We start from the raw sequence: 25,518 nt of genomic DNA, 5'->3' as shown, positions 1-25,518 counted from the left end.
GGTCGGTGTTTATCTGCGTCGTCTGATGGTAAGTTGCGTGTTCTGTTCCTCTTAGTGGCCTCTCATCTGTCGCAGAAGCGCGTAGAATGAATAAGATCCGTTTATTAACTGAAATAAAAAACAGAGAACACTGAGATCAATGTAAAATGGTCTTTAGATATTGGATACTAGAGTAGTGCGTATGGAATCATCTGTACTGGGAATATATTAGCAGATACACTACGCAACTTAAGCTGGCAGCGCATTAACACTTATTACACAATGATGCTTCATTGAAGAGATCAGCTCAGCTAAATAGTCCGTTTCCACGATTCAAAATACTTCGAATGGTACCAGCCGCCGATGAAGCTAGATTTTTCAACTGACTGAATGACCATCAGGCGACAGACAACAGTGATTACTGAAGAGCTGCGTCATCATAGTGTTGCTAATGGTTATCTAAATTTAGTCTCATAAAATGAGTGGTGAAATAATTGCTATAATTATTGCAGTGATATCTGGGACCAGATAGTTTTATAAAATTTTTGTAGCCAAACAAATCCAGAAAATTATCCCAGCACAACAAGGAAAACCGGTTCAGGAGGTAGGCATAAAATACTGTGCCACATATATGAGAGAAACCTTACACTTGTCTCTATGCCCTCCAGTAGTGTTACAGGATGAGAACTGTAAAATTGTGCAATCACTCATTCTGCTGTGCTCCACTATTGTTATGTAACCCATAACATCACGAGAAGTGAAAAACCTAGATGGATAAAACTGTCTATGAATGCCTGTGTGTGTTACACCTGCGACACGCGCTTATTTGACCATGTCATTACTTCCTATCCCAAGATACGATGGCTGTGGACAGACACGTTACACAGATGCCGTACGTTGTATCTATTCTGTGTGCAAGCAACCCAGTATCTCGCGTAAGAGATGAAATGTCTGTCAACTCACCAAAACACAAGCCTCAATTACTTAGTATCCTACCAGTGCTCATCCAGAAGACAGAAACGTCCGCTAGCTCCTTCTCTGTTGCTGCTGCCCTCCTCCAAAACAAGCTGTTCTGCAATCTGCGCACATTTAAATTACCCGTTGCATTTAAGTAAAGTCTGAAGCATTTCCTTTCGTCATCTACAAGTTTTTCATCAAACATTAAAGACACTCTTCGTTTCGCTATCAATCAAGCCAGATTTTGTCCACCTCTCTATTTTTTGTGTTCCACCACATTAGTCTTACTCTCCACCTCCTCCTCTTCTCATGTCTACTGTCGCCAGTTGCGTCGGTTTAAATATATCTGCCTGTACCAGGCACAGTATCCATGACGTCCCAGTATCACTTCAGAAAATCGTAACTTGGAAACTATTAGAGATAGTAAAAATGGTGGTTTGCTGTAAAACATTTAGCACCTCATAGAAAGTTTTCTCTTTCCTTTTTTCCCCTTGCAGGCTGGACTTACAGTGCATCAAATGGCGGCAGATCGGGAGAAGGTGCAGTGTGTCATCTGGTATGCAGAATCCTAACTTGCGCCAAAGGTACTACAGAATTGTCAACACCAATACGAGAGGGCATATAACGTGTTTCAGAAGCTTCGAAGTGACTGGCTGCAAGACATATGTTTCTCGAAGTGGACGTCACCCAGCGTCTCAGTCACATGTAAGCTCCATTTCAGCGCTCCCTAAAGAAGTCAGGTCGTTGTACGTCACGTGAATTGCAAATAGCAAGATCAATTGTCGATAAAATGTTACATAGGTGGCTACGTTTTTTGCGTATAGTCAACTTGTTTACCCAAACGATCGTCCTCTGCGTTATACATTCACGTGTTCCACATTGATCACCATGGATTCTAACAATGACTACCTCAAAAAATTCTGTTTGCAGGTGCAGCAGCATTTCACATTTCTGAAAATGTGAATCGCCACAACATTAAAATTTGGGGCTCCGAAAACCACATACCATACGCGAACAAAATATAAGGAAGATTAAGATTTAACGTCCCGTCGACATCGGAGTGGAAGCACAGAATGTTGGAAGAATTTGGAAGGAAATAGTTTGTGTCCTTTCAAAAGAACCATCGCCGCATTTGCCTCGAGTGCTTTGAATGATATAACGGGAAATGTTTACCTGGCTATGTTGAAACCGTTTCTGCTGCCACAGATCTAAGAGCTGCAGCCATACATCGTCTTTTAGCATAGTAGTGCACCACCGCATTGCAGTTTGAACCTGCGGGATGTCCTGAACGATATATTTCCTGAAAGAGTGTCACATGAAACAACTTTCAGCCGTCTAAATTTCCAAATCGTTATTTTATTTGGCTACCAGTTTCGGCCATATACGACGCCATCTTCAGGCCCTTTGACCGACATGTAGGGAGATTCCCACCTTTGGTCGAGTCAAAATAGGGGCCAGCATTCTGTGACTGGTATCCGTAGATTTCTGAGACAGCGATCACTTCAAACTTTACCTACCGACAAGTACTGAACAGTTGAGGACCCGCAGCCATCTGTGAAAAGATGGCCATGCACGTATTTCCTGAAAGGTGGATTGGCCTTGTTGTTCCCATCGCATGGCCCACGCGTTCTACCGGTGTCACGCCCTTCGACTTCCCTTGCCAATTTGTGTCAAAGATCGCGTCTACACAACGTCAGGCAATGACACTGCCACGCATCGTGCACGTTTCATTGCAGCAGTCAGAATTACTACTGCTGCAATGCTTACCAGTAGACGGGCACAACTCCAATGTCGTATTCGTGTTCTATGCTCGTTGATGGGTCATACAGTAAAATTCTGACATAAAAATAAAAAAATCTCTGAGGGCAATTACATGTTTTCCAGCAAACTACGATGCTCTATCTCTAGTAGTTTCCAGGTTATGGTTTTTTGAAATGAAAACGTGACTTTGTCGACACCCATTTTTTTATCCTTATTGTTCTAGTTTTTATGGACTATAATAAACTGAATTTTCTGTGTTTGTTTTGTTCTACTGTTTCCAGTATGTATGATATAATTGTTCCTACCTGTTGTATTTCGTTTAAAGGTAAGACGCCTTGTAATATATGCATCTTAATAAACATGATACTATCAACAACAGCTAAATAAGTCATTTTTTAAACACCTTATATATGTCACACATTCTTGAGGTAGTTCAGCTTACTCTGTAGCGATATTCTGCACGGAATACCAATAACAGTGTACTGTTGTTTGCTGTAGTTAGACATGTAATCATTTTGCAAACTATAGTATAGTATACTAGAACGTGACTACGATGTTTGAGGTTGCATAAAACTTTCACTCAGTGAATATCAACCCTTCGCTATATCGCTATAACTGCAAAAGCTCTTAAATTATTTCTTGAAATCGGTAAATCGAGGCTCTGAATGGAAGAGACAGTCTCCTTAATTGAGGCGCATATTTCCTTTGCAGTCCTTTCACTGATGAGAGGGTGGACCATCAGCTTCTTGTATATCCCCTTAGGAACTATTATTAGCATACTCTTATCTTTACGATCCATTAAGGAGTGTTTTGTGTAGCGTTGTGGAGATTTCGAGGATTTACCACTGAAAATTGTTTTCTTAAGCCTTAACAGCGGGCTTTAGTGAGGTACTAATAAGCCTCTTTCTTTAAAGTTCTTCCAGTCCACTTTTCTCATCATTTCTGTGCTATTTTCACCAGACTCATACAAATCTGTTTTCATTCTTGTCCATCCTTTTTGTGCACTCCTAGTGCACCTTTATATTTTATCCTTATACGAATCCCACGCAAATAAAACGCACTTCCGTTATGCTTAAATTATGACCAGTCACGTAACGAACTATGAGATCACGCTTTGAGTCATATTGTGAAGTTGAGCCACTGCACAAATAGCACAGGCAAATTGTTGAGAATAAAATTAAATTGTTTAATAAATGAAGGAATGTGCTCATTAAACGTTATGTAACAAATAAAAACTATGATTTAACTGTGGCTGAGAATCTACACTCCTGGAAATTGAAATAAGAACACCGTGAATTCATTGTCCCAGGAAGGGGAAACTTTATTGACACATTCCTGGGGTCAGACACATCACATGATCACACTGACAGAACCACAGGCACATAGACACAGGCAACAGAGCATGCACAATGTCGGCACTAGTACAGTCTATATCCACCTTTCGCAGCAATGCAGGCTGCTATTCTCCCATGGAGACGATCGTAGAGATGCTGGATGTAGTCCTGTGGAACGGCTTGCCATGCCATTTCCACCTGGCGCCTCAGTTGGACCAGCGTTCGTGCTGGACGTGCAGACCGCGTGAGACGACGCTTCATCCAGTCCCAAACATGCTCAATGGGGGACAGATCCGGAGATCTTGCTGGCCAGGGTAGTTGACTTACACCTTCTAGAGCACGTTGGGTGGCACGGGATACATGCATCGTGCATTGTCCTGTTGGAACAGCAAGTTCCCTTGCCGGTCTAGGAATGGTAGAACGATGGGTTCGATGACGGTTTGGATGTACCGTGCACTATTCAGTGTCCCCTTGACGATCACCAGTGGTGTACGGCCATTGCAGGAGATCGCTCCCCACACCATGATGCCGGGTGTTGGCCCTGTGTGCCTTGGTCGTATGCAGTCCTGATTGTGGCGCTCACCTGCACGGCGCCAGACACGCATACGACCATCATTGGCACCAAGGCAGAAGCGACTCTCATCGCTGAAGACGACACGTCTCCATTCGTCCCTCCATTCACGCCTGTCGCGACACCACTGGAGGCGGGCTGCACGATGTTGGGGCGTGAGCGGAAGACGGCCTAACGGTGTGCGGGACCGTAGCCCAGCTTCATGGAGACGGTTGCGAATGGTCCTCGCCGATACACCAGGAGCAACAGTGTCCCTAATTTGCTGGGAAGTGGCGGTGCGGTCCCCTACGGCACTGCGTAGGATCCTACGGTCTTGGCGTGCATCCGTGCGTCGCTGCGGTCCGGTCCCAGGTCGACGGGCATGTGCACCTTCCGCCGACCACTGGCGACAACATCGATGTACTGTAGAGACCTCACGCCCCACGTGTTGAGCAATTCGGCGGTACGTCCACCCGGCCTCCCGCATGCCCACTATACGCCCTCGCTCAAAGTCCGTCAACGGCACATACGGTTCACGTCCACGCTGTCGCGGCATGCTACCAGTGTTAAAGACTGCGATGGAGCTCCGTATGCCACGGCAAACTGGCTGACACTGACGGCGGCGGTGCACAAATGCTGCGCAGCTAGCGCCATTCGGCGGCCAACACCGCGGTTCCTGGTGTGTCCGCTGTGCCGTGCGTGTGATCATTGCTTGTACAGCCCTCTCGCAGTGTCCGGAGCAAGTATGGTGGGTCTGACACACCGGTGTCAATGTGTTGTTTTTTCCATTTCCAGGAGTGTATTTTCCACAAATTATGAGAGCTGCTGCAGGAATATTTTGTATCTGCAGTACTATGCATCAAAAGTAAACCATTTCGTGAGAAGTTAACGCACTATTTTTACTGCAAAAATTGCTTTTAAAAAAAAACCTTTGAGACACGAATAATGCAAGTGAGTTGTATGCCTGGTATAATATTTATGAGCTCTATGGTGAGCTTCAAATCCTAAATAGCGGCTAACGGTAAATATCGTGAGGGGGTAAGCTTATCATAAAGCTGCTAGTGTGCCTAGTTACTTAAGCAATTGTTTACAAGAAGCTAAGTCACTTGACGGTAAATTCATCTTCCATTTAGAGGAGTGCTTTTCCAGTGAATAAATAGTAAATACTGTCGTAACAGACACACTCACGAACATGTTTTCTTATTCTGTAGCATTTTAGTAACAATTACAGAAACATATATTATTTATTTTCATTAGAACTTGAATTATGTTAAAATTTAATTATAGTGCAGTTTGTTAAAAATAATAGATATTTATCTTCATGCATTCACCTATAAACGCTCTTACGTAGCTTCTACATTCACAACTTGTTATGTATGTATGGTAAAAGGTATGGGATATTTAGTTTCCTGTGTCCTGCATCCTCTTCTTTGGAAAGTAAATCTTATTAGAAAAAAGTGATTTTAAAGTCCAGTAGTTTTAAAGTACACTACACAACTATTATCTCAAGTATGCAGAAAAGTCCCGATCACAAGCATCTTTTTACGTTCTTTTATTTCCATACATTACGAATGTTATAGTTACCACTTAAATTGCAGTTTTCCACTCTCTTTCAGTTTAGGGGAATGGAGGAGACGTGGGCAGAATAATATGTCGTTGTTACAGTTGTAACATGCATTGTCAGTACTTCAGTTCAAGGCCTTAAGTAAGACATTAAATCGTGTCCCAAACACTAATATTTTGTGGTTTATGCCGTGAAAATCCATATTATTCGCTGTGATTCTGATTACTGAATTGGACTTCACTTTGCCTTTGAGTTTAATTGTGAAAGTATTTCTAAGGGAATTTCGAATTTCTCAACTAGCTGTATGCTGGTTTCATAGCTTCTGTAACACATCCGAGGAATTAATGGTTTTTGCTCATATACACTCCTGGAAATTGAAATAAGAACACCGTGAATTCATTGTCCCAGGAAGGGGAAACTTTATTAACACATTCCTGGGGTCAGATACATCACATGATCACACTGACAGAACCACAGGCACATAGACACAGGCAACAGAGCATGCACAATGTCGGCACTAGTACAGTGTATATCCACCTTTCGCAGCAATGCAGGCTGCTATTCTCCCATGGAGACGATCGTAGAGATGCTGGATGTAGTCCTGTGGAACGGCTTGCCATGCCATTTCCACCTGGCGCCTCAGTTGGACCAGCGTTCGTGCTGGACGTGCAGACCGCGTGAGACGACGCTTCATCCAGTCCCAAACATGCTCAATGGGGGACAGATCCGGAGATCTTGCTGGCCAGGGTAGTTGACTTACACCTTCTAGAGCACGTTGGGTGGCACGGGATACATGCATCGTGCATTGTCCTGTTGGAACAGCAAGAGCCCTTGCCGGTCTAGGAATGGTAGAACGATGGGTTCGATGACGGTTTGGATGTACCGTGCACTATTCAGTGTCCCCTCGACGATCACCAGTGGTGTACGGCCAGTGTAGGAGATCGCTCCCCACACCATGATGCCGAGTGTTGGCCCTGTGTGCCTCGGTCGTATGCAGTCCTGATTGTGGCGCTCACCTGCATGGCGCCAAACACGCATACGACCATCATTGGCACCAAGGCAGAAGCGACTCTCATCGCTGAAGACGACACGTCTCCATTCGTCCCTCCATTCACGCCTGTCGCGACACCACTGGAGGCGGGCTGCACGATGTTGGGGCGTGAACGGAAGACGGCCTAACGGTGTGCGGGACCGTAGCCCAGCTTCATGGAGACGGTTGCGAATGTTCCTCGCCGATTCCCCAGGAGCAACAGTGTCCCTAATTTGCTGGGAAGTGGCGGTGCGGTCCCCTACGGCACTGCGTAGGATCCTACGGTCTTGGCGTGCATCCGTGCGTCGCTGCGGTCCGGTCCCAGGTCGACGGGCACGTGCACCTTCCGCCGACCACTGGCGACAACATCGATGTACTGTGGAGACCTCACGCCCCACGTGTTGAGCAATTCGGCGGTACGTCCACCTGGCCTCCCGCATGCCCACTATACGCCCTCGCTCAAAGTCCATCAACTGCACATACGGTTCACGTCCACGCTGTCGCGGCATGCTACCAGTGTTAAAGACTGCGATGGAGCTCCGTATGCCACGGCAAACTGGCTGACACTGACGGCGGCGGTGCACAAATGCTGCGCAGCTAGCGCCATTCGACGGCCAACACCGCGGTTCCTGGTGTGTCCGCTGTGCCGTGCGTGTGATCATTGCTTGTACAGCCCTCTCGCAGTGTCCGGAGCAAGTATGGTGGGTCTGACACACCGGTGTCAATGTGTTTTTTTTTTTTCCATTTCCAGGAGTGTATATGCCTCTTGTTTTCAACACCAGCTATCAGGAACAGTGACGCAAAGTTAGCAGGAAAGTTTTTATATCATTTCATAGTGGGCCATATGGTTTTCTTCCTAGCATCAAAATTATCGCTCATTCTGTTTATGGCTAAGTCGTAATAAATCAATAATTTGTAATTCACTGATTCGGCGAAACGAATCTTGCCTTTTATAACATCGTAATTTAACAACACCTCTTTCGATAAGTCTCCAAACGCCAAACCTATTCAATTCTGCCGTTACATTCTATACTAAGATACTGTAACAATTCTACAAACCTTTTCCCAGAGTCTGTTAATTCATACTTCTTGTCATAAGTGGTGTTCTAGAATAACGAATGTATTCGTTATATGGGTGATTCACGTTGATGCGCAAATATTTTATGTTATTCTACAAGTAAAACTAAAGAAAAAAGTTCAGATAAACATAGGTCCGCGAATGTTTAGTTACGGAGCTATGGCTAATAAAAGGTTTTGCCCGAAATTTTGCAACTTCGCTTATCTGAAGCCATTGCAAAACTGTACGAGGTTAAAATGAAATACGATCTCCATTTATTTTGTTGTTATTGGTCTGGTGAATCTAATAAAACATGTCCCAGTTGTGTATCTGCAGTAGTTTTCCAGAACATCCAGAGAAGCAAAGATTATTATACAAGTAAATTTGTTTACTTTCCATTAAGAATGTAGAAACGTTTACGTCAGTGCTCGAAACCATTACTGAGTTGTTTCATTCGTTTCCTAGCCTTGAAATGAGTTAGTGTTCCGTATTGTCCAGTTAAAGAACATAATAACAAACTTGTATGTAAGTGAAACCACAAAGTAACTGTTGTAGTTTGCAGATTATTTATGAAATAGGGATGCCTTTCAAATTTACGATAGAGGAATACGCCAATATGGTCTTTATTTATGGCAGATGTGATGGTAATGCTACGGCTGCAGTTAACAAACTTTCTGGAAAACAACTGCAGATACACGTCTGGAACATGTTTTATTAGATTCACCAGATCAATAATAACAAAATAAATGGAAATTGTGCTTTACTTTGACCTCTTACAGTTTTTCGATAGCTTCATATTAGCGAAGTTGCAAAATTTCAGGCAAAATCTTTTAATAGCCCTAACTCCGTAACTAAACATCTGCGGACCTATATAAACTTTTTTCTTTAGTTTTACTTGTAGAATAACATATTAAAATATTTGCATATTTTCGTGAATCACCCTGCATACACAGTTTACAAGTGTTTTTTTTACGGTTAAAATGATTCAGATGGCTCGAAGCACTATGGGACTTAACATCTGAGGTCATCAGTCCCCTAGACTTAGAACTACTTAAACCTGACTAAGCTAAGAACATCACGCACATCCATGCCCGAGGCAGGATTCAAACCTACGACCGTAACAGCAGCGCGGTTCCGGACTGAAGCGCCTAGAACCTCTCGGCCACAACGGCCGACTTTTGTACATACTATGGAATATTATTTTGACCCTTAAAACATCTCCTAGTATCAATTTCTGTTTCACTGGTGTCTTGTACGTATAGGTAATCCATACAAAACGTACAGTTCAGTCAAATCGCCAACAAGGAAACAGTTTACAGTTAAAAAGGATATCAAGTTTTCGTTTTCGTTCACTAACACTGTTGTAATGTAATATTGAACAAAAATATTGGAATCAGTGATTCGAAGAACAAATGCAGTAGTGACTAAAATCATCAAGTTTCTGGGACAGTGGGAGCCAGAGAGATATCTGGGGAGCAGGTAGTTCAGTCAGGTAAAGAGCTGGTCGTGCTATGAATATGGCCCAACACTTCGCGAAATCATTGTAATGAACACTGGAAATGGAGGAGGAATATGAAAGTTATAAAGAATTATCATCATCAGTAACAGATGAGCTGCGATGAAAATGAAGAACACCTTTTTATATGAAATTTCTGACGTAAACGGTTAACGGATCCTACGTAATCCATAGAAAATATCCATGGTTTAAAATACATAAGCATATGATTTTTTAGGAAATCAATGTTTCTCTTGTGATCTTCAGTCTAAACACTGGCTTGATACTGCTCTCCATGCTACTCTATCCTTTCCAAGCCTCTTCATCTCCGAATAACTACTGCAACCTAAATGCTTTTGAACATGCTTACTGAATTCATCTCTTAGTCTCCCTCTACAATTTTTCTCCAGCACTTCCTTACAGTACTAAACTGGTGATCTCTTGGTGTCTTGGAAAAATGTTCTTTCAACCAATACCTACTTTTGACCAAGCTGTACCATTGATTTTTTCTCCCTCAATATACGCAGTATCTTCTCGTTAGTGACATGATCGATCTATCTAATATTCAGTTCTTCTGTAGCACCACATTCCGAAAAATTCTAGTTTATTATTGTCTGAACTGTTTATCGTCCACGTTTTACTTCCATAAAAAGCTACATTCCATCTTCAGAAAATACTTCCTAACATTTATATATACATTCGTCGCTAACTAACGTTTCTTCATCTGAAATGCTTTCCTTGCCATTGCCATTCTACATTTTACCCTCCCCTCTACTTTAGCCATCATCAGTTATTTTGCTGCCGAAATAGCCAAACCCATCTGGTACTTGTAGTGTTTCATTTCCTAACATAATTCCTTCGCCATCACCTGATTTAGTTCTGCTACATTCCATTCAATCATGGAGGGAGACCAAGAGATGAATACACTAAGCAGATTCAGAAGTATGTAGGTTGCGGTAAGTACTGGGAGATGAAGAAGCTTGCACAGGATAGAGTAGCATGGAGAGCTGCATCAAACCAGTCTCAGGACTGAAGACCGCAATAACAACAACATTCCATTACTCTAGTTATGCTTTTTTTAATGTTCATCTTATATCCTCCTTTAAAGTCACTGTCCATTCTATTCAACTGCTCTTCCAATTTTGTTACTGTCTCTGACAGATGACAGAATTACAGGATCATCACCACTTTTTTCCTTTACTTCTTGCTCAGTGTACATATTGAACGACATCGGGGATAGATAACAACCCTGTCTCACTCCATTCTCCATCACTATTTCCTTTAATGCCCCTCGATTATTATAACTGACACCGGTTACTTTACAAGTTGCAAATAGCTTTTCGCTTCCTGTATTTGACCCCTGCTACCTTCAGAATTTCGAAGAATGTATTCCAGTCAGCACTGTCAAAAGATTTCCCTAAGCCTACAAATGCTACAAACGTAGGTTTGCCTTTCCTAAGCCTACTTAGTAAGAGAAGTCGTAGGGTAAATATTGCCTAGTGTGCTCGTACATTTCTCCGGAATCCAGACTGATCTTCCCCGAGTTCGGCTTCTACTATTTTTTCCGTTCTTCTGTAAAGAATTCATGTTAGTATTTTGCAGCCATGACTTACTGAACTAATAGCTCGGTAATACTCAAACTTGTCAGCATCTGCTTTCTTTGGAATAGTAATTCTTACACTCTTCTTGAAGTCTGAGGAAAACCTATATAATCCATCTGAAATGAATAGAATGGCGAATAAGGTTCCAATGAATCACACTTCTTACGCTCTATCGAATAACGTAGAGATATATTCTCTAAATGAAATTAATTAGACGTTACAGATAGCTAAATAATTTCAGTTATTTCTCAAGCAATTAAGAATAGAGACATAATCACAGACCATAAAATGTAGCAAGATTAATATATAGTAAAAATAATGGAGCTTCACGATTCATAGATGTATACGAATTCAACAGAATCACTAACTATAGAAATTTATGATGCTAACTACCTTAAGTAGTAAAAGTTTGTACAAGGTGCAAAAACTATGGAGAGAAAAGTAATGAAAAATTGTTTCAGAATAATATTGAATGTTTGCTACTGTTAATTACAAACCTGTTTCCTTTGTTCTACTTATACTGAATATAAACTCGCAACGAATCATGTGTTAGGGTACTTGATATGATAAGAATTAAAGTATTTGTGCTATTGCATAGCCTTAACATGATGCTGAGTTCGTTGTGGTTATATGTGACGTAGCTTGTGTAGTTGAAAAGTAGTGAAATAAACTGCTTACTGGTGTAGCGAGAAAGCATATAGTGGTGGAGTTGTGTGCGATAAATGATGACGTGAAGATGGACAAAAGGAACCAGAGACGCACTTGTTACAAGAAGGACGTTATATCGTTCTCGATGACTCTAAAGTCATCGAAGTGTTCAAATAAAGACATCTTGTCAGAGAGTGAAGATAGTAATATTTCAATTAACGCCATAAAATTCTGAAAATTTCCTGTAAACTGTAATTATTAAAAACTATACTATCAAACTGTCTCAAAGTGAGGGAATGTGATACTGTTGAGGGTAATCCGTCTCGTAGCACGTGGCCCCAGACTCGACCTCTCCATCCTATTCGATCAACAGTGTAACGTAAGTATTGCACTCTACAAACTCTAACACCGTTACCTACACTAAACAATCACAGGTAGAAGTCTGCACTCACGCTTCACGATCAGTCGACGGGAGTACAGGAAGACTTTCCTGTTTAGAAAATTTAACTCTGTGTCAATGTCTGACAATGTTACATGACATTTATATTTACTTAACAAGTATAAGCTCCCATGTATTGTTCTGTAGAAAGAGTACCTACGATTACAGTTTTTAATGAAATGTTATTTCTAAAATACGTGAAAGTTCCTCTCGCCCCGTGTTTATTCTACAATACGAAGCAAATAAAATAGAGTATTTCGAGCTTAATATTCAATGAGGAACAAACAGTACCTATCATAGACAACCTACGGCAACCAACCAATAACAGAAGCGTTCTGCCTTCCTTAACCACGAGTGAAATTTTGAGACTAACTCATTACAGGGTCCCATGCGTCATTACATCCAAGAACATTTGAGATACGATTTATTTAGTGAATGTGGCGTTAATTCTTTGTCCAAGGACTGCAGTAGCTCTGCGAGTCATGAAGTGGGCAGATTACATAACTCTAGAGCCAGTTTGATCATGATGATTTTATTTTTATAAATCTGGTGTCTGCATATAATCTATAAGATTTAAATTTTAAATAACCGCGTCACCTTCGCGAAGTTTGATGTTGCAGCTGGTATCACAGTCTGAGTCATTCAAATAAAATATAGGCAGTAACGTATCTAGCACCCTTGCCTTAGACTACTAACAGCTAATTCGGTTTTTGTGAATGAGACATGTTCCCTCTTCCCCCCTCCCCCCTCCACTCCCTTTTCCGGTATAAGGAGGTACATTGTTTGTTCAAAGAATTTCTGAAAACTGTTACAAATGTGAATATAAATAAGGTGATCGAGAACTCCACCGACCAACTTCAGAGGATTTTCAGGGATACCTTCTGAGTATTTTGGTGTAAGGAACCCACATTCCCTGACGGCTCGTTACAGAATAAGGATGAAATTATGGTTCGTTCGGTGTCGTACTGCAGTCACCCTTGCTTCTGCGGAAATTCCTTCACAACAGTGAAGAAGTCTGCAATATGCAACGACCAAAACGTGTAATACACAACACCCAGTAATGCAACAACCTTCAGACGAAACAAGTACACTTTTACCACATTTTGTTCAGTCTGTTCTGTCGCTGTGGGAGTACAGCACGTAACAAATTCAAAACGGTTCCCTTACAGGTTTTGCTAAGAGTTTCATTCACCATGACCACACTGAGTGTACATCGATGCACCATCGACTGTTTTACACGCTCAAGAATTGGAAAATTCACTGCTGCGAAAATCCAAGCAACCACCTTCGTGCGAACATCGACAGAACTCTCGCAAGCTAGGCTTTTCACGTGCCCCGAGAAGAAGTCTATTGGTGTGAAGTCTGGTAGCGAGATGGCAGTGGAAGAGAACTACCACGGACAATCTATTGTCAAAGGAAATGCAGTAACTCTGTAACGAGCCGATGGAGGCCGTGGGTCACTTATAGCAAAACACCCAAAAGGTACCCTTGAAGAACCTCTGAAAGTTCAACACTGGAGTTCTGATTTACCCTGTACAATGGAAGAAACGAATATATTCTCTGTAGTGATCAAAAATGCGACTTTCTAGCCCTATGTGCAACAGGTAACAACTGCAGCTTCTAACACTCCTTTACAATGGGAACAAACGTAGCATGCAGAGCTACGAAGCAAGCGTATGGTGCCAGTATCGTAATTTGGTTACTTTTAATAGATGAAGGTTGGTCATATGCAATAACTCGGTTTTTGTATTTATGGGCTGGGAGATGCTAGCTAATCTACCGGCAAACTTATGAGGAGAACAACTCTGAAAAGAAGGCCATGGGACAAGAACTCTTTCGCTGCAGTCTACACCGTTGGCCATTAAAATTCAAACACTACCAAGGAAAGCCCAGAGCAAAATTTTAGTCACTGTACATATACAGTGCAGTGGGAAAAATACATGTTTAAATTTGTAGGACATTTGGGTAAGTACAGTGTTCGAAATTGAGAAGACAGACATGACACGTTTGACAGCAAGAATAATTCAATAGAGCTGGATACTTAGTGGAACTGAGCCTGGCTGACAGATGCAGTTTCGTCATTCCGCGTTGCCTCAACAGATTACAGAGCTCATCAACCTTAGTGGTGTGTCAGTCTCTCGCCAACCCATGACCAGATGTTTCCAATAGGTGAGACATATGGAGAACGTGCTGGACAGGCCAACGGCCGAACACTCTCCGTATCAAAACAGGCCTTGAAACAACGGGTAACATACGGTCTTGTGTTATCTTGTTGAAAAATAACATCACGAAGACCGAGGATAATGGGTACAGCCTATGGGCCAGACATTAACAGCTGCAGTCCAAATTACCGGCTAGACACACTGGAAGTGATTGTGTTGTGTACCCAACGGCACCACATACAATCACGCCAGGTACTATGCCTATATGACACTGACAAATGCAATTAGGTAACGTTCGTTCTCTTGGGAGCTTCCACACACAGTGTCCTTCTAGACGCTGTATGCAGAATTGAGATTCGTCGGAAGAAAAACCAAAGTGGTGCCACGTCCGTGAGCAGTGGATTTGTCAGCACAATCCAGTTCATCTGTCTTGCGTGTGTTGCTATCGTCGGTTGTTTCAGACAAGGTCTGGGCAAGATTTTCATCCTTGATGTGTGCCTCACGCCAGCGCTCAGAGTTTTTCTGCCTCTCCTATGTTCGGTGTGATGTTCGGTGGGCTGTTCAGGCACAACCATCATTTTCCTTCCCCCAATTACCCTTCCCTCTATGTATGACAGCGTTCGGACCTCACACGCCCATGGAGTGCACCTTGGTCGGTCTTATCTCAATATCAGGTGGTCATTCTAATGTTATATCATTTATGGCTCAATTTCTTGAGTTTTTTATGTGTAATATGAGCAGGCAACGGCATTTTTCAGAAGAATCAGAGGTACGTGTGAGGTGCAAAAAAGGTCAGACTTACAGAAACGAATGTGTCCCGGTTGACCGGGTAGAGCTTCCCAGCGGTGAGTATGAGCGGCTTCTGCGCCCTGCACATGAGAATGTGCAGCGCTGTCGTCACACGCCGGCTCGCCCCGATCCACGCACAGCTGTACGCAGACACTGAGAGCGACGCTCCCTGTATAAATTAGTGAAAATTCAGTCGTGGGCTACACAAAGTATCCTTACCATTGGTAACACACTTGTTAATTTTCCCGGGTTCGATTCCCGGCGGGGTCAGGGATTTTCTCTCCCTCGTGATGACTGGGTGTTGTGTGATGTCCTTAGGTTAGTTAGGTTTAAGTAGTTCTAAGTTCTAGGGGACTGATGACCATAGATCTTAAGGCCCATAGTGCTCAGAACCAACACTTGTTAATTGTATCCGTTAATAGGAAATCAGGTTACATTCAGAATATTGATAAGCCATTTGATTTTATGAATTTGGAAGCTACATTCCAAAACTAGTTATAATTGTACCTTTTGTAAATATGTGGTTTTGTACAGCCGCGTGCTCTTACAGTGACCACTTGTACATACTATGTACTCATGAGCTTTCGTTTCTACTGTCTGAAGAATAGCTCAGTTTATATGAAGTCTCTGCTAAATTCGTTTTCTGACGTAATCTGTTTTCAATCCTTCGATGCTGATTACAATTTATCTTCATTTATCTTTTGCTGAAGGCCCATAATTGTATCCGTTGCTCTATGAAAGTTGGTGCACTATCTCACTTTTTACTAAAAGTATTCAGATCGTGATACTGTTCTGTCGTAGGTCAAGTTTCCCACAGAGGGAGATGTCGTCTAGGAACTAATACTGGAGTCATAACTTGTCATTAGCTCAAAGGTTAAAGCTAAAGCGTGGAATGCAGGCCTTCAAGTTTTTTAATACAAAACTTCCGTTCGGAGCTAGGATTATAATTCTGCACAAAACTAGGAGAAATACAAACAAAAGTTAACAAAGAGCATATTGGTGATATGAGCACAAGTATCGTGCTTGTAGAACATACAATGAACTAAGGATGGTTCCGGCATTTTGCAAGTACACAAAATATTGTGTTTAATGCTCAAACATATTTCACCACTGCTGTGGCGTCCTCAGTGGTTCTTTTTTTTTTTTTAATTGTGCGGTCCTGTGACTACCAGCCAAAATCAGCCACTGTTTTAAATTACCACAGGTACTAATTTAGATCGGTGGCAGATTTCGGTTGCCAGAAACAGGACACACACACAACGTGAAAGAATATAAGAAAACCCACTGAGGATGTCGCAACTTTGGTGAAACATGTTTGCGTGTTAAGACAAAACAACAATTGGCATACTGCTAAAAGGTGGACCAATTCTAAATTCACTGCCAGTAGAGACTGCAAAGCAATATGAACGGCATTTGCCAAATACTTACTCTAAATAGATGAAATATAAATGTAATTATTACAAGTACATACCTCATCAATTAATTCATGTCCACCCCAACAGTAAATGTATATTTGAAATGCTGGCATGGGAAGGTACATCAAACATTTGAAAATAGAGTTCCCTTCCGGATTCTGAAAGAAATAATTAGTAACGTTCATTTATGTACTGAAAAATTGTTTACATGCATGTTACTACACATTTTGTTGTTTGAAGTATCGAATTCTACCAGTCTGGACTAAATATGTCACAGACTATTATATTTACATTCACTTACATGTGGAAAGTTAGTATCAAATAAGAAATACCAGTTAAGGGCGGTTATAGTGTTTTACACTAAATACTGTCCTGTAGATGTTGTACAACATTCGAGGAGTCCTGAATTTATTTACGTAAAGATTGTAGCAACATTCTCCCGTTTCTCAAATAAAGGCCTCTGTCATATATTTTTATGCACGTTAATAAAGAGTGACAGGGATCTTATAATCCCATTTCTTTCTTTTACTTTTATTTAAGGAAATTCAAATTTATAGTTTTAGAATCTAAAGATAGTGTAGCAAAATGGGATCCATTGAAATAAAATAGAAGAAACTGAGCTGTGGTGAAACCATGAAGGCCAAATACAATTGGCACAGCCACTTTTCAAAAGGCATTACTTCAAAATCTTTAGTGTTCAGGAACGAAGGAAATAATTCTGTGAATTAATGAATCGAACGTAACAGGTTGGGCTTTCCAATGTTTAAAGAACAGAATATAATGTATATTTTGCCATTCCTGCGGTTGCTAGGTTTTGCAATGTCTTTGAAAAATTTAAGTCCCAAATCTTGGAATAAAGTTCTTTTCTTGATTAAGTAATTCATAATTATGGTCAAGTTACGTTTTTAATAGTGTTTTATGTTGTTTCCTTTTACTCAAACGGTGTCACTGTATTGTAACTCTAATCAAAGCACGTCAAACATGATTTCATTGATCATCATCTGCAGCAGTAACAGCAGCAATGTTACATACAGCCCATTTCTTCAAATCATCATAGAGATATCTGTATTTGAGCTGAATATAATCAAGTAACATTGATGATCTTGCATTTTGTTCCTGTTAATAGCCGCTGGTCCAGCGTAAGTCTTTTCAAAATTTAAAAGAGCAGGCTCCTTCAAAAATAAAAGATGTATCCATTTTGTAACATGTTTGTCACCAATTAGAGAAGTTTAAATATCTTTATTTTCTATTAGCTTCATGGTGAGCTTGCGATATTCGAAGCACTTGCAATGATTTCACAATATTATTCCGCCACGTACATTCTATGAGTTCTTCTGGTTACTAGTTTCACCACGGGACATATCCTGTCGCATACGTTATACGAATGTCGACGCATAGAAAAACACCGTTCCACTTTAGCAAAATGTTTAGCGTTCACCAATGATTTTGGTTTTGTTTTGCCAAACGGAGCCGTCGGGAAACAAACTTAGCTCTCTGACATATCCTGGTATATATTTTTTTATATAATCAAGTCATTATATATATATATATATATATATATATATATATATATATATATATATATATATATATATAATCAAGTTCTCCCCCCCCCCCATGAACCATGGGCCTTGCCGTTGGTGGGGAGGCTTGCGTGTCTCAGCAATACAGATAGTCGTATCGTAGGTGCAACCACAACGGAGGGGTATCTGTTGAGAGGCCACACAAACATGTGGTTCCTGAAGAGGGGCAGCAGCCTTTTCAGCAGTTGCAGCGGCAACAGTCTGGATGATTGACTGATCTGGCCTTGTAACACTAACCAAAACGGCCTTGCTGTGCTGGTACTGCGAACGGCTGAAAGCAAGGGGAAACCACAGCCGTAATTTTTCCCGAGGGCATGTAGCTTTACTTTATGGTTAAATGATGATGGCGTCCTCTTGGGTAAAATATTCCGGAGGTAAAATAGTCCCCCATTCGGATCTCCGAGCGGGGACTACTCAAGAGGAAGTCATTATCAGGAGAAAGAAAACTGGCGCTCGACGGATCGGGGCGTGGAACGTCAGATCCCTTAATCGGGCAGGTAGGTTAGAAAATTTAAAAAGGGAATTGGATAGGTTAAAGTTAGATATAGTGGAATTAGTGAAGTTCGGTGGCAGGAGGAACAAGACTTCTGGTCAGGTGACTACAGGGTTATAAACACAAAATCAAATAGGGGAAATGCAGGAGTAGGTTTAATAATGAACAAGAAAATAGGAATGCGGGTAAGCTACTACGAACAGCATAGTGAACGCATTATTGTGGCCAAGATAGATACGAAGCCCACGCCTACGACAGTAGTACAAGTTTATATGCCGACTAGCTCTGCAGATGACGAAGAAATTGAAGAAATGTATGATGAGATAAAAGAAATTATTCAGATAGTGAAGGGACACGAAAATGTAATAGTCATGGATGACTGGAATTCGTCAGTATGAAAAGGGAGAGAAGGAAACGCAGTAGGTGAATATGGATTGCGGCTAAGAAATGAAAGAAGAAGCCGCCTGGTAGAATTTTGCACAGAGCATAACTTAATCATAGCTAACACTTGGTTCAAGAATCATAAAAGAAGGTTGTATACCTGGAAGAATCCTGGAGATACTAAAAGGTATCAGAAGATTATATAATGGTAAGACAGAGATTTAGGAGCCAGGTTTTAAATTGTAAGACATTTCCAGGGGCAGATGTGGACTCTAACCACAATCTATTGGTTATGAACTGTAGATTAAAACTGAAGAAACTAAAAAAAGGTGGTAATTTAAGGAGATGGGACCTGGATAAACTGACTAAACCAGAGGTTGTACAGAGTTTCAGGGAGAGCATAAGGGAACAATTAACAAGAATGGGGGAAAGAAATACAGTAGAAGAAGAATTGGTAGCTTTGAGGGATGAAGTAGTGAAGGCAGCAGAGAATAAAGTAGGTAAAAAGACGAGGGCTAGTAGAAATCCTTGGGTAACAGAAGATATATTGAATTTAATTGATGAAAGGAGAAAATATAAAAATGCAGTAAATGAAGCAGGCAAAGAGGAATACAAACGTCTCAAAAATGAGATCGACAGGAAGTGCAAAATGGCTAAGCAGGGATGGCTAGAGGACAAATGTAAGGATGTTGAGGCTTATCTCACTAGGGGTAAGATAGATACTGCCTACAGGAAAATTAAAGAGACCTTTGGAGAAAAGAGAACCACCCAGTTCTAAGCAAAGAAGGGAAAGCAGAAAGGTGGAAGGAGTATATAGAGGGTCTATACAAGGGCGATGTACTTGAGGACAATATAATGGAAATGAAAGAGGATGTAGATGAAGATGAAATGGGAGATATGATACTGCGTGAAGAGTTTGACAGAGCTCTGGAAGACCTAGGTCGAAACAAGGCCATGGGAGTAGACAACATTCCATTAGAACTACTGACGGCCTTGAGAGAGCCAGTCCTTACAAAACTCTACATCTGGTGATCAAGATTTATGAGACAGGCGAAATACCCTCAGACTTCAAGAAGAATATAATAATTCCAAAGCAGGTGTTGACAGATGTGAAAATTACCGAACTATCAGTTTAATAAGTCACGGCTGCAAAATACTAACGCGAATTCTTTACAGACTAATGGAAAAACTAGTAGAAGCCGACCTCGGGAAAGATCAGTTTGGATTCCGTAGAAATATCGGAACACGTGAGGCAATACTGACCTTACGACTTATCTTAGAAGCTAGATTAAGGAAAGGCAAACGTACACTTCTATCATTTGCAGACTTAGAGAAAGCTTTTGACGATGTTGACTGGAGTACTCTATTTCAAATTCTGAAGGTGGCAGGGGTAAAATACAGGGAGCGAAAAGCTGTTTACAATTTGTACAGAAACCAGATGGCAGTTATAAGAGTCGAGGGGCATCAAAGGGAAGCAGTTGTTGGGAAGGGAGTGAGACAGAGTTGTAGCCTCTCCCCGATGTTATTCAATCTCTATATTGAGCAAGCAGTGAAGGAATCAAAAGAAAAATTTGGAGTAGGTATTAAAATCCATTGAGAAGAAATAAAAACCTTGAGGTTCGCCGATGACATTGTAATTGTGCCAGAGACAGCAAATGACTTGGAAGAGCCGTTGAACGGAATGGACAGTGTCTTGAAAGGAGGGTATAAGATGAACATCAACAAAAGCAAAACGAGGATAATGGAATGTAGTCGAATTAAGTCGGGTGATGCTGAGGGAATTATATTAGGAAATGAGACACTTAAAGTAGTAAAGGAGTTTTGCTATTTGGGGAGCAAAAAAACTGATGATGGTCGAAGTAGAGAGGATATAAAATGTAGACTGGCAATGGCAAGAAAAGCATTTCTGAAGAAGAGAAATTTGTTAACATCGAGTATAGATTTAAGTGTCAGGAAGTCGTTTCTGAAAGTATTTGTATGGAGTGTAGCCATGTATGGAAGTGAGACGTGGACGATAAATAGTTTGGACAAGAAGAGAATAGAAGCTTTTGAAATGTGGTGCTACCGAAGAATGTTGAAGATTAGATGGGTAGATCACATAAGTAATGAGGAATTACTGAATAGGATTGGGGAGAAGAGAAGTTTGTGGCACAACTTGACTAGAAGAAGGGATCGGTTGGTAGGACATGTTCTGAGGCATTAAGGGATCACCAATTTGGTATTGGAGGGCAGAGTGGAGGGTCAAAATCGTAGAGGGAGACCAAGAGACGAATACACTAAACAGATACAGAAGGATGTAGGTTGCAGTAGGTACTGGGAAATGAAGAAGCTTGCACAGGAGAGCATGCATGGAGAGCTGCATCAAACCAGTCTCAGGACTGAAGACCACAACAACAACAACAACATAATCAAGTCGGAAGGAGCACACGTCATTTTCTCCTTTCTTCGCAGTGCCTTCATGGTATGCATGCATTACAGATTCATTATTTTCCGTGTTACGCACCAGTTTAGCAGTACCGTTCATGACCTGAACTACGATAAGCGAAACGTAACGCTTAGTGCATTAGGTATTCGATTAGACGACAGGCGAAGATAATCACTATTGAGAGGGCATTATTCCAGGAGTAAAGCCCTTCCAGAAATGATGTCTCTGTAACTAAGTCGCAAAAAACACAGTAAAAATAGCTGGAATAACGCCTTTTTTTCCACAAAGGTGTATCTATGTTTGTAGAACTTGGCACCGTTCTTAACTCTCTTTGTCAAAATTTGGAATAAGGCTCTTTCAAAAATGACTGCATCAATTAAAAGTGGGACGTTTATTTTATTACAGAAGAACGGAGATGAAAGGAAATGTGTAGCTTAATTGTAAACAAGAAAATTAGGAACAATATTACATTTAATGAAATATTTTCAGAAGGATTTGCTGTAAAAATAAACAAAAGGTACTCAATGAAAATCATTCTCACCAATGCCTCAACGTATTCACATTCTGTTGAGGAGAGGGAAATCTCATGAGAACCTACTGAAATAATCATTGTCAGCTAAACTCATTACAAGATGAAACTAATCGATGTGAGTGCAAAAGCAGAACAATAACCAATAATCGAGTCTACAACTTTGTGTGTGATGCCACAAATGGAAGATATCGAATATTAGAGTAATCTGTGTCATCTTGTTGGTCTTAAATTATGAATTGAATTCACTGCATGTAAGTAAGATGCTACTCTGACTTAAGGATTATCTAACTGCACTGGGATTATTCCTTGAAGATGTTCTTAATTTTAACATGATCTTAAGGAACGCGACTTATTCCTGGAAATGAGTACAATTGCATGCTAGCATGCTAGACCTGTAATTATTCACTACAGATATTCTCTGTTGACCTGCCCCGCATCTCGTGGATTCGTAAAGCGAAGAACTTTCCTTTCACGCTGCAAGAAAATATATTCATGTACCGGTATGTATAATGAACGTGTTTTCACATGAGATGAAACTGTGGCTATAGGAACGACAGAGCCGGAGTTACAGTTAATAATGCTGGGTGTGTGCAAAACGTTAACAATCTCTTTGACTGAATTTATACGTTGAGGAGTAAAGAATGGCAGATGTTATTGGGTTCAAATTCCAGACGTAGCCCGTAGCTGACGTGGCCACAATCTTTTATGTTACAAGCTACACAAGTTATACGGCAAACATGATTACAAAATCACTGAGGAAACTGGAGGAAAAATATGTGACACATTCTAAAGAAGGAACACGAGATGCAAAGATACCCATGTGTGTTGAATACGCGTTCCATTAAGCCAGACAATCATTCAGCTGCAGGACTCACGACCGTAACCATAATAAGGCCACGATGTGACTTTCATTGTTCTCGATGCTTAGAACATGGAAAAGCAATAGATACGGAAGTTAACAGGGCCCGCGAAACTTACTCTAGTTTCGTAACAAATCCCCACGTTCTTATCGTGAAGTAGCTGGAAGAATCTTTAGTGATTAAAAGTTCCTGTCGCAAAAAAATTAATTTGCTCTCCACCGTTAACTGTGAGTTCGGCTGAAGGCCTTTTGCAGCATGAATAATAGTGATGGTTATCATTACCAACTACGTGTAGCACAGACCATTTGCATGTCTCAGTACACGTGTGAGTGACGTCCAAGCACTGTCTAGATCGACTGCGAGAACATCAAAATCTCTCTACTAAGTGTAACGTGCAGACAGTAAAGTTAACAAACCGCCATTTTAAAATTTAGAGAGAACAACATTTTATTTTCCGGAATAAAACAAATAAGAGTCTTATTAGGAAGGGGGTATACAGATTTAAATAATAAATTCACTATATTTCTTCAATATTTAAGGAAGTTGTACAGGATATGATAATCATAAATCACTTCAAAACTTCTAATCACCAAGATATAAGAGTTGGACTAATAGTTTTCAGATTTTATTTAAGAATAAGGATGAATTTCAAAGTACCTCCTAAGATAAAAAAAACGATGCACCACGAACGAATTGTCCGAATGGGACTCAAATTGGTAGATGTGGTGTAGATGCACAGACAAATGATTATAATTTCAGAAAAAATTGGGTAGTTTATTGAAGAGAATGAGCTTCACGAATTGAGCAAGTCAATAAAACGTTGGTACATCGGTGGCCCCAATGGAAGCAGTTATTCGGCTTGGCATTGATTGAGAGTTGTTGGACGCCTTACTGAGGGAAATCGTGCCAAATTTGGTCCAGTGTGCGTGAAGGATGTGAAAACCCTAATGCCGCACCATACAATAACCCGCCAATGTCGCTGATGTTCAACTTGTCGCAGCCATCGTGTATTTTCCGTTGCCCAATAGTGCATATTATGCCGGTTTACGTTACCGCTGTTGGTGAATGACGCTTCGTCGCTAAATAGAACGCGTGCAAAAAATCTGTCATCATCCTGTAATTTCTCTTGCGCCCAGTGGCAGAACTGTACACGACGTTCAAAGTCGTCGCCATGCAATTCTTGGTGCATAGAAATATGGTTCGGGTGCAATCGATGTTGATGTAGCATTCTCAACACCGATGTTTTTGAGATTCACGATTCTCGCGCAATTTTTCTGCTCCTGACGCGCGGATTAGCCGCGACAGCAGGTAAAACACCTACTTGGCCCTCATCATTTGTTGCAGGTCGTGGTAGACGTTTCACATGTGGCTGAACACTTCCTGTTTCTTTAAATAACGTAACTATCCTCCGAACGGTCCGGACACTTGGATTATGTCGTCCAGGATACCGAGCAGCATACATAGCACACGTCCGTTGGGCATTTTAATCACAATAGCCGTACATCAACACGATATCGACCTTTTCCGCAATTGGTAAACGGACCATATTAACACGGGTGATGTATCACGAAGCAAATACTGTCTGCACTGGCGGAATGTTATGTGATGCCACGTACTTATTCGTTTGTGACTATTACAGCACCATCTATCAGAAAGGGAAAAAAGTGGTCCAACTAAAACATTCAAATTTCTTTATGTACTACACGAATATGTAGTAAAAAATGGGGGTTCCTATTTTTAAAAAAACGCAGTTGATATCCGTTTCACGTATCGCAGCGCCATCTAGCGGGCCAACCATAGCGTCATCTGGTTTCCCCCTTCAAGCTAGACGAGTTTCTTCCTTTGTAGTTTTTTCGTTTGATGCTAATTTCGTGAGATATTTGGCCTGGTCACTATCAATCGACCACCCTGTATACTGCCTGACATGTCACTGTAATTTCGTAAATGTATACACCACATTCGGGTCTGTCTTCGGCCTGGAATCACATTGACTGGAGTAGTATTACAACATCCAGGCCAGAGGGAGTGAATTGTCATACTGACGAATGGGCTCATCCAGCTAAGTTCTTTGTAAATACTCCTACATTCCCAATGTCAGTTACGGGACAGCAGTGCCCAGACGTGTCTCCGCTGATTACGTGGTACGGGAAGTGCGCACTGGGGATGCGAGCCGCAGACCCCAGTGTTTCTGTCGCCACATCTGGGATCAGGACGCTATTGATGCCCAAGAGGTGCGTCTATGTGCTGTTGTCTCACCTGTTTAATTGCCATGAAGTGAGTGAGTGCATCGTCTCACTGACTGCCGTCGTGCCTTCAACACGCTCAAGCATGAGTTCCTTTCCTTACTTAGTTGAAAACCGCTGTGCTTATCTATACGTTTTGCTAAGTAAGGTTTGTAGGGATGTGTTGTAAGGATTGCTTCCAGAAAAAGGGGATGGCGGAAAGTCAGTTTGCCAGCTGATC

The 25,518-nt window shown here is 41.3% G+C and overlaps 1 protein-coding gene across 1 annotated transcript in view; it reads right to left on the bottom strand.

The window, feature by feature from the left end:
* The window catches only part of LOC126095570 (uncharacterized), a 45,470-nt gene that overhangs the window by 9,636 nt on the left and 10,316 nt on the right, over positions 1-25,518 (bottom strand). Inside the window, exon 3 of the mRNA XM_049910347.1 lies at positions 15,380-15,535. Coding sequence (XP_049766304.1) covers positions 15,380-15,535 — 156 coding nt within the window. The remainder of the gene's footprint in view (positions 1-15,379; positions 15,536-25,518) is intronic.

Source organism: Schistocerca cancellata, chromosome 8, assembly GCF_023864275.1.
Source record: "Schistocerca cancellata isolate TAMUIC-IGC-003103 chromosome 8, iqSchCanc2.1, whole genome shotgun sequence".
NCBI lineage: Eukaryota > Metazoa > Arthropoda > Insecta > Orthoptera > Acrididae > Schistocerca > Schistocerca cancellata.
The sequence above is the reverse complement of the archived record's forward strand: the minus strand, read 5'-3'. Positions and strand labels throughout refer to the sequence as shown.